Source organism: Agelaius phoeniceus, chromosome 9 (genome assembly GCF_051311805.1).
Source record: "Agelaius phoeniceus isolate bAgePho1 chromosome 9, bAgePho1.hap1, whole genome shotgun sequence".
NCBI classification, from domain to species: Eukaryota; Metazoa; Chordata; class Aves; order Passeriformes; family Icteridae; genus Agelaius; species Agelaius phoeniceus.
The window spans coordinates 17,895,621-17,908,149 of NC_135273.1; the positions used below are offsets into that span (position 1 = coordinate 17,895,621).

At 40.1% G+C, this 12,529-nt stretch overlaps 1 protein-coding gene across 1 annotated transcript in view; it reads right to left on the minus strand.

The window, feature by feature from the left end:
* WDFY4 (WDFY family member 4) overlaps positions 1–12,529 on the minus strand; it is a 112,678-nt gene that overhangs the window by 98,381 nt on the left and 1,768 nt on the right. The window contains exons 2-8 of the mRNA XM_054637500.2: positions 9,891–10,173; positions 6,192–6,306; positions 5,477–5,580; positions 3,949–4,095; positions 3,402–3,591; positions 2,126–2,315; positions 122–282 (exon numbers count right to left, since the gene is read on the minus strand). Of these exons, the coding sequence (XP_054493475.2) occupies positions 122–282; positions 2,126–2,315; positions 3,402–3,591; positions 3,949–4,095; positions 5,477–5,580; positions 6,192–6,306; positions 9,891–10,172 (1,189 nt within the window). The 5' untranslated portion in view covers position 10,173. The remainder of the gene's footprint in view (positions 1–121; positions 283–2,125; positions 2,316–3,401; positions 3,592–3,948; positions 4,096–5,476; positions 5,581–6,191; positions 6,307–9,890; positions 10,174–12,529) is intronic.

Genomic DNA, 12,529 nt, shown 5'->3' on the forward strand with positions numbered 1-12,529 from the left:
TACTCCTTTCCCCCATATTAAGACAAAATATCAATAGAGTTTCGTTTTCCTATGACCCCCCTACCCAGCCACATGTGCATATATAAATATATTTACACACACACTCAAATATAGACCATACCAGAAGACTGCGTCCGTTCAAAATCAAAATGTGGCAATTGTGGGTGCACAATATTGCCAGAAACTTTCAGTTCAGTTTTTCCACAGGTTGTAAGGCAAGTCAGCATGTCCAAGATCTCATCCAGATAGGGGTCTCCTTCATTTGGCTGCAAACCCTCGCATCTAGGAACAAAACTCAGGACAATCATATGTTCATGCCTTAATAATGCAACACTTTGGATACAGCACCAGGCACAGAGTACATAGGAGCTACACAGAATAACCCACACCATGGTGCCACACTGAATCAGAACAAAACCTACAGACTGAAGGAAACTGAAGTGACACTGAAAGAGTCTTGTTAACAAAAGGAAGATAAATGTTTTAACTTAGTCCTGTTATGTGTCCTAAAAAAAAAAAAACCTAACTCAAAACAAGTCTGATTTGGGGGATAAAAATTTAAACCCTTCATATAAAAAGGTAGACATACATATGGGTTGGCAAGATAAGAAACTTGATAACTGAGATAAATAACAAAAATCTCATTCCTGAGGAACAGAAAAACCTATTCCCTGAACTTTGTGAATCAGACATGAAGATGGCAGGTCTCTCCTAAGTAAGGAAATAGTTTGAAACGTAATCCCTGATTTGCCATGGTTCATAGACTGAACTGACAGTCTGTCAAAGGACAGAGAGCTGTTTAGCACATCATCTTATTCTGTAGTTCTAAAATGGGTCAATTCCTAAGGAAAACTGCATAATCTGGGTGTGGGTTAGTGGCAGAGAAATAGACTGATACAGATAGGTTAGAAAAATCTCTGGAGAAAACAACAAAATATTCTGATTTAACCTAAACATGAAAAAGAAAAAAAGAGCAAATGCTCTGTTTCAAAGAATGCTATTAGCAAGATTCTTTTTATCTGAAGAAAAAGTTCTAACCATCAGAGAAGAGGGTACCTGCTCACACGAAACCTTCTGGAAAGAACTCTCCATATATCCCTTTGTGCCAGCATATGCTGGGAATGAAGACTAATCTGAAGCCCTGAGCATCTATTATTTCTGCCTCTTCAGCCTAGTTACATCAGTTGAATAGGATGGGGACAGTCATAGCCCTTATGGAAAAGGATTCTGTGTTTCCTGCCCTAAAATGGCTAGAATTTAATCAGAAATATGCATCTCAATGCAGTTTATTTACAAGAGAAATCTAGACAGTCTCTGGTAACTAAAGAAAACACTGCCAGAAAAACATTTTTTTTCCCAATCATAAGTTAATAATTTTGTGCCATTCAAAAATCATGAACTTGGTCACTCACAGATATCTCTGACTTCATGATTCAATTTACAATCCTCTAGATCCAAATTACAAAATACCCTCCTCACCCTAGTTGTTGTTCAGGGACCAAAGTTTTCACGAGTGTTGGATGAATACTACAAGAAGAGGCAAATCCAGAATGGAAACAAAAACATCTGGAAATGCTTTCTTTAATATCTGATGATATTAAAGAAACTCAGCCTGGTGCAACAACACAAGGTGACAAGGAGAGTAACAGATTCTGCTTTGCACTTTGGACTGGGATAACTAGTGGGGATTTTTCCTGATGTGTTTATGCTCATCTGGGTTCTGAAGAATGTAAACATCTCAGATTTCAGTTTGGATGGGTTTTGTTTGCTTGCTTTTGCACAGCAAGGAGATAGTGTTTCCCTCCCTAGCTGACTGTATTCCTGGATTAAAAGCTCACCATAACTGAGACAAATGCCTCTGACCTACATCCTCTGTAATACTAATGAAAAACCTTTGTCTTGTGTTCAAAAAGTCCCCATCCCACCTGCAAACTAACTTCCCCTATACTATTCTCCTTCTGTTATGGCTAAAGTAGTAAAACTTATGCACTGCTTCCCTTCCTAATATAGCAATGCTTTGCATCCACACAGAGTTACCTATGTGATTCATATTTTAAGAGACCACTATTCATTCTGAAAATTAAGCTTTACCATGCTCTAGAAGCCTACTAGAAACCTCTCTTACCTGAGTAAAATTTTTAGCAGGAGCTGGTAGCCATCATTATTTTCAAACTCTGTTAATAAAGCTGATGATACAGGATAAGAATCTTTCACAAAACACAACACAATGCTGGCAGCTTCACACACATCACGAGGAGGTAGAGTATCAGCCAGTGTAAAGAGATTCTGAACAGCTATTTTAATGCAGTCAACAGCTGTGAAAAAAACCCAGCAGGTATTTAAGAACTGACTGTCAAATAAATTTAAAGTTAGTAACAAAAATCAAAAAATTTTGAAGTTATTTCCCATTAAAATAGGAGTCAGATAACTATTTTTCTAAAAAGAAAAGAGGATATATGAATATCATACTAATTTCAGAAGCATTGCTGGCTTTAAAATAGGCATACATTTCTTTGCTTTACTACCAGAAACTGATTTAATCTCAGGAGTATAAGCTTTCAATCCCCCAACTCACCAAAATTGATGTATACTGAATTCAGCTGTCTGAGCACAAGGTAAGCAGAGACTAACAGATTTAATTGTATCATACTAAGTCAATCACACATCCTGTGCAGAGTCCACAGATTCATTCTTTGCTCAATTAAGCATATACAATGGGCTACACACATTTTGCTTTGAGAAATGAAGCCTAGTTTTCTTGTCTAATCTCATGGCCAGTCCTTCCAGGGCAGTTTCAAAATGCCCAAACAGTTCTTTCCATCTCACTCAGGAAGCCAAGTCTTTTGATTTAAAATATAAAAATATCTATATGCATTTACTCCATTACATGGAATACTGATGGTATTTTGTGCATTATAAAACTATTTTTTTCACTTCTAAGAAATTGTGCTCAGAGACTTGTGGCCTTTGCACTTCTTAATAAGAAAAAAAAAATGCTTGAACTAAAAAAGCCTAGGAAGAAGAGAGGGCTTAACCAACAATGTTGTTGTCCCAAAAGATACCATTACTCTGACCCCAGCCTTGTATTTAGTGTTCATGAGGCTCAAGCCCACAGACTGAGTTACACAACTTAAGAAAATCTTCCTCTTGCCTATGTCAGTGTGATTAAGTGGGATTGGCTCTTGCCTGTAATTTGGAGGGGTTTTTTTATGTTAAAGATCCTTCAGCTTCCAGATGACTATCAGTACTAAATAAAGCTCTCCTCTCTAAGTCACAAGCCCATGCTTTGCAGCTGACTACTGGATGATGTAAAGGAGATTACAGATGATGTAATCTATCCTGGGGAAACTCTTTTTGGTAATTCATTCTCAGGGGAGCGATGGGGAAAGAAGAAGCCAAACCTTGTAGATACACAATGCTGTTTTTGGTCTGAGCCTTTGAAATTGTTCTTAGCACACAGCCTGTAGGTACTTTCCAGGAGTGGCTGCACTGGTCCCACAGAGAAGAAGTTGCTATAATTAATGACTGAAGCTTATCAGCTGCCAGCAGTTCCTCTATGCCTTGTTCCTCTTTGTACATGTTAAGCATTATCTGAAAAGCAAACAAATATCAGGTACAATAAACACCTCTGGAGATGCCCAGGAGATGAAGAAAAAGCCATTGGGGGAGGAGATGATAAATTTGATACTAATGCCAGGAGAAAGGATACAGTGAAATGAAGAAGCAAAACTACCACTATGATATTCTTAATAGATTTTCCCAGTTAAAGTCATGTTTTTTTGTTTAGTAAAAAAATATCAGATAGTTTTTATGTGGCTCCTGATGCTTATTCAACATTTTGCTGTCCAAGCTTACATATTTTTGGCAGTTTGAATCAAATTAACAACTAGGAGCCTAAGTGAACATCTGAGTACCCAGGGCAAATAAACCCCCAAATGCACATCTCACCTTAACAAGCATTTCCTGGGTTTGAGCATCATCCTCACTTGTCTCCCTGTCATCACTGGTTTTCTTCAGAGGGACAGTAAAGAAAAGGTACAGGCTCTGCATCAGAGCAGCTGGGAGTCCAGATCCAATAATGTTCCACATAGTCCTCTAAGAAGAAAAATACAATCAGCTCCTCCAGAAGCTGACCACAGTTTCCTTGGGTTCCTACACACTGAGAATAGTCATGGCAGATGAAAGACACACTTGGGCATTTTACCCTCATGGGTGCTCTAGGGCACACAAGACTGGCAGTCACATAGCATGGCTGTGAAATCCATTGGCAGAATTAAACACACTTTGTGTTGCTGTAGCTGCTCCCAGGACTTCTTGCTCCAGCTGAACTACAGCTTTGGCAGTACTCTGTCCTGCATGCAGAGACCTGCAGTCAGTGAAGCACCAGCCTGCAAACTACCCAGCAGCTGGACCAACAGCAAGGCCAGGGACAGACAGTGTCCCCTTTACCAATACTTTCCAGGACACCCTGCAGCTAGAGAGGCTGGTATGCTGAAAGTATGAATTCTCCACTCCCTCTTGACTCGGGATAGCAGCAGTTTAACTATTATGCCTTCGCTTTTCTAACGTATTGAATAACCGCATACACTTCTAATTACAGTTTTATGAATGCAAGTGGCAGTTTCTTCACAGTGTTTCTCAGTACTTATTTTCCTCTCCTCTTCACTATGGCTGCATAGAACTTCCAGAGAAGTCCCAGTATGTGTGCTTGGCACACAGTAGTCATAACAAAAAATCAGCACCAAACTAACAGAAGAATGAGGTTTGTGATATGAAGTTTTGTGGGTATGTGTGCTACAAAAAATGGCAATGTCTTAAATCTGTGAAAAACACAAGTCTCATCAGAAACTTCATGTAGTGACTAGATATATATATAATTTTATAGAGCTCCTTATGATACAGAACATATCCACTATAATCTGACAGTAAGATTTTATTTTTGTGTCTTTGAACAAGAAAGACTAACACAAACTGTTTAACTAAATGTCATGGATAAACACACCACAGATGCCACCAGCAGGCTGTACTCCTGATGCCAGTCTGCATTTGGGATGGCTGTACAAGTAGAGTGTGTGAAACATGTTAAAGTGAGAGACTATCAAGATTGAAAAGTAAAGTCAACCACTCTATTACCAGACAGATTCTTACTATTTATCTTTTTTCTATGTAAACTAGAGTGATAAATACACAAAAAGATACACAAAGTGGGGGGGGAGGATAAGAAGTGAAACACTAGGAAAACCAGCTGTCTGATAACCAAAACTAAAAAGGCTTCAGAAAGCACAAAATGGTTACTTCTACCTTTTAGAAAAGTCTGGCCTACAAACCTTGTGGTGTGTCCTTTAACTATACCTGGGGCATGCTCAAGCTCAAAATATTAGGGATAATGCAAATACTGAGACTTGGGTGTTCTACTGTACCTACACAGTTTCTCTGAAATAAAAAGGAAAGCATGCTTTGTGATACTTTCTCTTACCAAGTCAGTCTGTGAGAGCAGATACACTGCTTTCAGGAGCAAATGGCCATCTCCTGCTTCCCCTTTCTGCTTCAGCAATTGCTCCAAGGCCAGACGAGCTTCTTCTGTTATCACAAAAACATTAAAGTTTAATTCCTTAGTCAAAGATGAAAATGCTGCATTTATGCTTTATCTATGCATTATGCATTTATCTATCACAGATCTGACAAATTTAACAAAATTACAGCAGCAGGAGTCCACTAAAGTCAACAGAAAAACATAAAATTATTTTGATTCAGCATCAAGCTCAGTTCATGTAAACTACATGTTTCAAACTGGCAAATTTCACCAAGAATACCAGCTCAGTTCATGAGGCCTGGCAGCTGACAGCACAAGGAATGTACAACAGCCATCAGGAAAACCATGTGTGGCTAGCAGTGTTTTTCTCATTTAAGAAAGCTCCTCAGAATAGTATGTAACCTACTCTTTCACTCTTACCTGCATTATACATTACAAACTTCCAGCTACAGAAGTTCCAAACTAAAGATCAGCATGGCATACAAGGCCAAATCCTCAGTGCAACCACCTCAAATCAGTGCTAGCTCATACCCACCAAAATATCTGGCTTGCTACACAGCATTTTCCTGCTCCCCCTTTATTTCCAGCACAGAGTACAACTGAAAGACACACATTTCCAGAATAACTGGATGCAATGGAAATTGTATGGGATCTTTACCTGCAGGTTTTCCATTGAGGTTCCTCTTAATTTCTTTAGTCAGAAGGTTGGAAACCTCGCTGGCTAACAGCTGAAGGTTGGGGAATACAATTACTCCAGCAGACTGTTCCCAGGCCTGAAATCCAGGTGCAACTGTTAAGTCTCTGACACATCATGTCTTTAGTAGGTTGACAAAAACAAATAAACATAAATAAAGGAGCATAAGGCTAACATTCCTCTATAAAATTCCATCCCTAGTCAGTATAATCCATAAAGCAGTATTTCCCAGACAGGCTTAGGATAGGATTTCCCATACAACACTGAGGATGCAGAAGTCAAACTGGAGCTACCTTTTGAATCATGCAATGCACCTACTAGAGAGCTTTTACAGTATTGTCTACACTGAATACCATCCAAACAATGTAAATGTTGATCATAAACTGTGTCACTAATAATTTGTATCAAAAATTATATGCTAGCCCCTTTCAAAATATGATAAACACCCTGAATAAACACAAAATTATAGACAAGTTTATAAACAATTTTATAAATAGGTTTATAACTCCCTTGTTCAAGAATGGACAAGCAATTAAGTACAAAATTTACTAGATAAACAACAGGAAGACTTGCTGATTCCCTGAGTCTGACAAACAAACCCTTCTTATGTTTCTTAGCCCTACCTTTGGGGGAAAAAAAATCAACATCAATAAAGAAAATATTCCAGCAGACTAATACTATTGCACCCAACAGCCTTCAAGAACCAGGTGCCAATTCTTTTCGATAAAACCTCTGATGATGCACACATTTATGTATTAGCAAAAGCTCAGCATTCACTCGAAAGACCAGTCTGAGATAACTCTGTCCTCGGCAAACTTGAAAATTTTTCTTTACAAAAGTCTCCTCCTTTTAGAAGCTCTGAAATACCACACTATAAGCCCCAATAATTAAAGGCAGAAAAATTACATATGTCTTCCTAAAAAAAATTGGATCAGACATCCCATAGTACTTTCTGCCAAGAAGTCAGTGCAACTTTTTGTAAATGAACGTTCTCCACAAATACTATTCCCTTCCCTACCGTGGCTTTCAATTTTTTCTTTCATCACAGATGTCAGCTTGTGGACAAAGTGTCAGTCACCTCTCAGTAATCAGACAAGCATCTACTTTTTACTTCATCTTACCACAGTCAATAAGTAAAATACACCCAAAATCTGTGCTACAAAAGTGAAATGCAATTGCAGTGTGCCTATTATTAATTTTCATCAATCAGGCAATAATATTAAAAGCAAACTATTTTTTTTCAGATTTTGACCCTAAGTTACTTTCAGAGACACAATTGCAGAAGCAAGGTCCACCAATTCACCCACCTCTGATGCAGAAGGGAGGGAATATCTATAAAGAGCAGAAGCAAGCTGGGCAAACACAATGACAAGAAACATACAGTCACTTAAAAATACACTATGTTTGTCATTAAGCTATGCCCTTTTTCAGAAGAAAGCAGTGCAAGATTTCTGCCCCTCTTCCTCAAAAAGGAACATCCTCTTTATACTTTAGAAAGGCCTTGCTATACTCACTCTTCTGCTAACAGAATGAGCAGGATAAGTTTTAGAAGCTCAGACCATACACAGCAGAGAGCTGTAATCAAATGTTCATAGCAGTGCTACTAGTCCATCTCCCTACAAAACAGGCCACTAATGTTCTGATTTGATTTTGTCAGTGCTCTTCCTGAGGGCCAAACACCCATCTTTAGAAAACACTGTCCGTTAGGAACAGACTTAATTAATTTCATATTCATGTCTGAGCCTACAGAAGATCTGTATCTGGGAGCATATCAACCTGACTCCATTGTAGGATGTCTGCCTTTAGGGGAAACTCAAATAATACGGTATCAAAGTAATCTGATTTTCTTTCTTCCTCTTAAACCTGTTTCTACATATTTAAGATTCTGCCACAAGTTCCCTGTGTCTGCTGTTCCCATCTGCCCTTCCTATTCCAGGGTTCACAGAGAGACACTAGCTCACAACCAGCCATGTAATAGAACGTTCTGATACTTTCTGAGGCACCAAGGGGGAAGATACAGAAGGCACATTAAAATGACTCCCAGCCCAGGCCTGAATCACGAGCAGATGGCTGACATTTCCCTCCCACACCTTCTCCTTCTACGTCAAGGAGCAGCAGTGAGTAACGAGCCCCCGCACCCCCGGTGTCTCCTGCTTGGTGACCCCTCTCTCCACCCGAGTGAGAGCTAAAGCACTGAAACAAAAAGGCAGAGATGCATTGGCATCTGCATGATCAGAACAGGAAAATAAAGGCAAGAGAAAAATCTTCCAAGGAGGGAGAGGTCTCACTCAGAGCCCATGGTTAAACGGGGTAGTTTCTCTAAGAACTTCACAACGTGCACCACTCAAACTGAGACGCATTTCCCCAAGCCAGCAGAAGGCTGGCATATGAAGGGAGTAAAAGTCATGTGGGGAAGGACATGATGACTAAAAGCTAAAGGCAAAGATCCTCCAGAATGTACTCCTAAATGAATGATGCAAAGCCAAAATGCTCTAGTCACACTTCTGGACCTAAGAGCCTACAAGGCAATGCAAAGCTCCACTAGCATAACAAAGAAAAGAAGAGAGGAAGAATGTCATGCCTAGGGAATAAAATCAAGTGTTAAGCTAATGAAAAATTCACTTCTCCATTATGAATATATTCAGTAGAAAAGTTTCCTTTGAGAATTTAAAAGCCCCTTTTTCCAAGCATTACTGACATTCAAGATCAGGATTTTACAATCTTAAGGTTTATGAAGTTCAGCCCTACAAGAAGGAAACACTTGATGCACATGCATACGTACAACATTGCCAGTCCCTCAGCAATACTCATCTTGCCTCCTGGGAACAACTGTCCTTTGACCCTAAAGTACTAGTACTAAAATTTATTTGCTTATTTATCGTGACATGGGAGAATTTTCTGCTATGTGGCCCAATTTTTCATTCCAAGGACTTGAAGATTTTATAACTTTTATCACCCTTGTTCTGCTTTCTCAGTTCTTTGAAAATTTCATTCCAAAAATTATCAGCTCATTAAAGGCATTCTTGTTTTTCATACTTAGTTAAGCATCAGTAAATATAAAGATGTTGTATATAATCTCATCTCACCATAACTTGTTTATTTCATGCTCACTACATGGTATTCAAAAACTAAAGCTGTAATAGAGCTTAGAAACTTTGAGATCTAAGAATTTCAGTTGTAATTGTAAATTTGAGGCAGGAAAATCTCAATGGAAGAATTTCACATAGAGCCGGCAATACATTTCTTATGAAGACAGGAGGAAGCAGTTTAGAGAGGTAATCTTCTATGGCAAGGCCTGTTCATTGGGATGAATAATTTCCTAGAAGCATTAAGGATGTATGTTTTCCATGGACCTTCGAGAGTAAGTACGCTGGTTTGGTCTGGGCTAGAGGCTGGTCTGGTTTCAATGGGGCTGTTTTGGATTTGTGCTGCACACAGGGCTGATAACAGAGATGTTGCTGTCATTGCTGAGCAGGGCTCACACAGAGCCAAGGCCTTTTGGTGCTGCCACGCTGGAGGGGAGGCTCCCAATGGAGTAAAAATTTATCACCTAGAGGGATCCTGCTTCAATTAACTACACTGGCTGTTTAGGTGACCACAGAATGGATAAAGCAAAAGAAACTCAAATTGTCATCTGCACCGAAGGCAATAAAGAGAACAAACCTTTAAGAAGAGGGGAAGAAATTCTAGCAGCCTTCTCTGTTGCTCCTCTGGGATGAGAAATGGAGCCACTTGTTCATATTCTACAAACTGTTTGCGCAGAGTCTCCCACAGGAGGGTACAGCTCTGGGGTAGCTCATCCTTGCTGTGTGGTTGCTCATCCTTGCTGTGTGCAGGCTGCTCCAGCACTTCTGCTGTGTCTCCACCATCAGGGCTCTGCTCCTGCTGTCCTGCATTGTCAGGTGACTCCTCCAGCTGCCACATGAGTTCAGTTGCTTTGTCCATGCTGAGATGAGACCAGATAAATATACTGTGTTATTTACACCTCTTACCAGTCAACTCCCAAGAAATTAGACACTGACAGTTTTAACTGTTGGAGGTAGAGTTTAGAAATATGGAAACATTCTCAGTCACTGACTATTTTCCAATTTAATGGCAAATCAACCTGCTCCTGGAGAAGAACATTACTACACTGCAACTGCATGAACAAGCTCTCTTCCATGAGACGTATGCATGTGCTACACAACTCATCTGGGCTTTGGCAGAACAAACCAGTAAACCACACAGCAAATCTGGATTCCAGCCCCGGCTTTGTCACTGAGGCAGGTCCTCTCCCTTATACCTCAGCTACCCCAACTGTAAAAGAAGTTGTAACTATTACTATCAGCAGATCTGCAATAGAAGAGCACTAGCTAAGAGCCAGGTTACACACTTCATTGAGTATGGATGCTAAACCTAGCTGCACATCACTGATATATGCCCCATTAGAGTGGGGCTGAAGCCCATCTGGAATAGTAGCTGTGTGGAAAAGCCAAAGATTCCTCACAGAGCTGTTCTGGCCCCAAGAGGCAGCAACATTCAGCTCTTTTTGTGGCAGATGTACAGCTCTGTACAATGGGTATTTTCACAACACTGCTTGTTTTGCTGATCCTATAAACTGAAGGGGATATGCTGCAATGAAGAAGCATTGTGCTTCCGGCACTCTCATTTCCATCAAAATTAAGATGTGATTTTAATTTCATCTTCTGGTACCCTTATCTCAACCCCAAGTCCTCTCATCTACTTTACATCCATTTTTTCATCCATAGTGTTCTGGGGGATCACTCAGCCCTACTTTTTTTGCCACAGCCTCTGTGAACTTACCCTGCTATGCTGAGCCAACATCATGACAACAATTACACCAACAGAGATCAGGCTTCTCCAGTTTCCATCAGTGTCATCCATATGCTTACTGGAGTCTAGGTCATTGTCTGACTACTACTGAGACTACAACAGGACAAATTATGACAGTGTGGGTGGGCAGATGGGAGTGGTCACCAAGATGAATGTAGCTCATTTTGCTTACCATATATATTGCTTTTTAAGAGCTCAAAAGAGTCTTTGAAAAGACTCAAATCATTGACCCTCAAAGAAAAACACTAATCTACCTTCATTTCTGGGAAATAGGTTCTTTCTCTACAGTGTTTCTTTGATTGCTATTCCACCATTTCAATAAAAATGCCAAAAAAGCAAATATAACTAAAATTCTGAGTCAGATCTGCATTACCAACGCATACATACATGAAAATAAATTTTAAAAGACAGTATTATGAGTCTGTCTTAGAATTATGAGCCCACACTAAAACATTTGGGATCTCTTCCTTCTTCATCCATCAGTTACACAGCTAGCTTACTGCTTGCATTCTGCCCACTCTGTGCCAGATGAACCAGTCTCACTTCCACACTCCTGCAGTAGTGCTGCACCACAGAGATGAAGGGCAGGGCATTTATCTTGTCACTGTGCACCATCACTGTGCGCCACACCACCTGCAGCAAGACGATGGTCCCAGCAGACATCTATGCTTAAATGCTGGTCCTTCACACTGCACCCAGGCTAGCTTATTTTACCACAGCCCATACTCTGTCCTTTGCTAGGAGATGGAGGCCTATATAACTTTGATCAGTCCCCAAGGAACAGTTAGTCTGGAACTTCCTATCTCCACAACATTTTCTGGTTTGCTGCTGTTGTTTTCCTTAATTATCTGTATTAAGACAACAAGCCCTATGAGAAGAAAGTGTGGTGAGTGCACAGAGTAAACAGGAAGACTCTGTTCCTCATGACTGTGTGGGAGTTATATTTGTCATATGTTATACTTAACTCTGGTGTGGGGATTTTGACCCACTTGAGTCATCCTGAAGCTGTGAGTGTGTTGGTTGAGAAAGCCTGGGTGCTGTTCTAGCAGTGAGCATAGTTCAGTTATGCTTTCAGTGAGGCTCAATTGCATCCCAAATAGGAAAGCCATTCCCTTCCACAAGGAGATCCCTCACCCTGGAAGCTACTCTGCTAAGCCTAAATCAATGTTTACAAGTAACTCACTCCAGTGCCTACATTCACCGTGGTCTTCTGCACAGAGAAGCCTAAAGTGTTTTACAGAGGGATTCTATAAATGGTGAAATTAGTCATGGAGAGGTGAAATGAAGTGCTTCCACTGGCCTCAAATGAAGGTCAGTGACTGATGAGTCAGCTCCCTGAGCTGCACTGCATGGCCCTGGAAATGTGGTTACCAATTTTCTCTTTCTATTTATGCTTGACTGAGAAGCCTTTCCTGTTGGTGGCACAGTTAAAGCAAGCAGGGATAGCTTCTCTAAGTGTTCACTCTGTG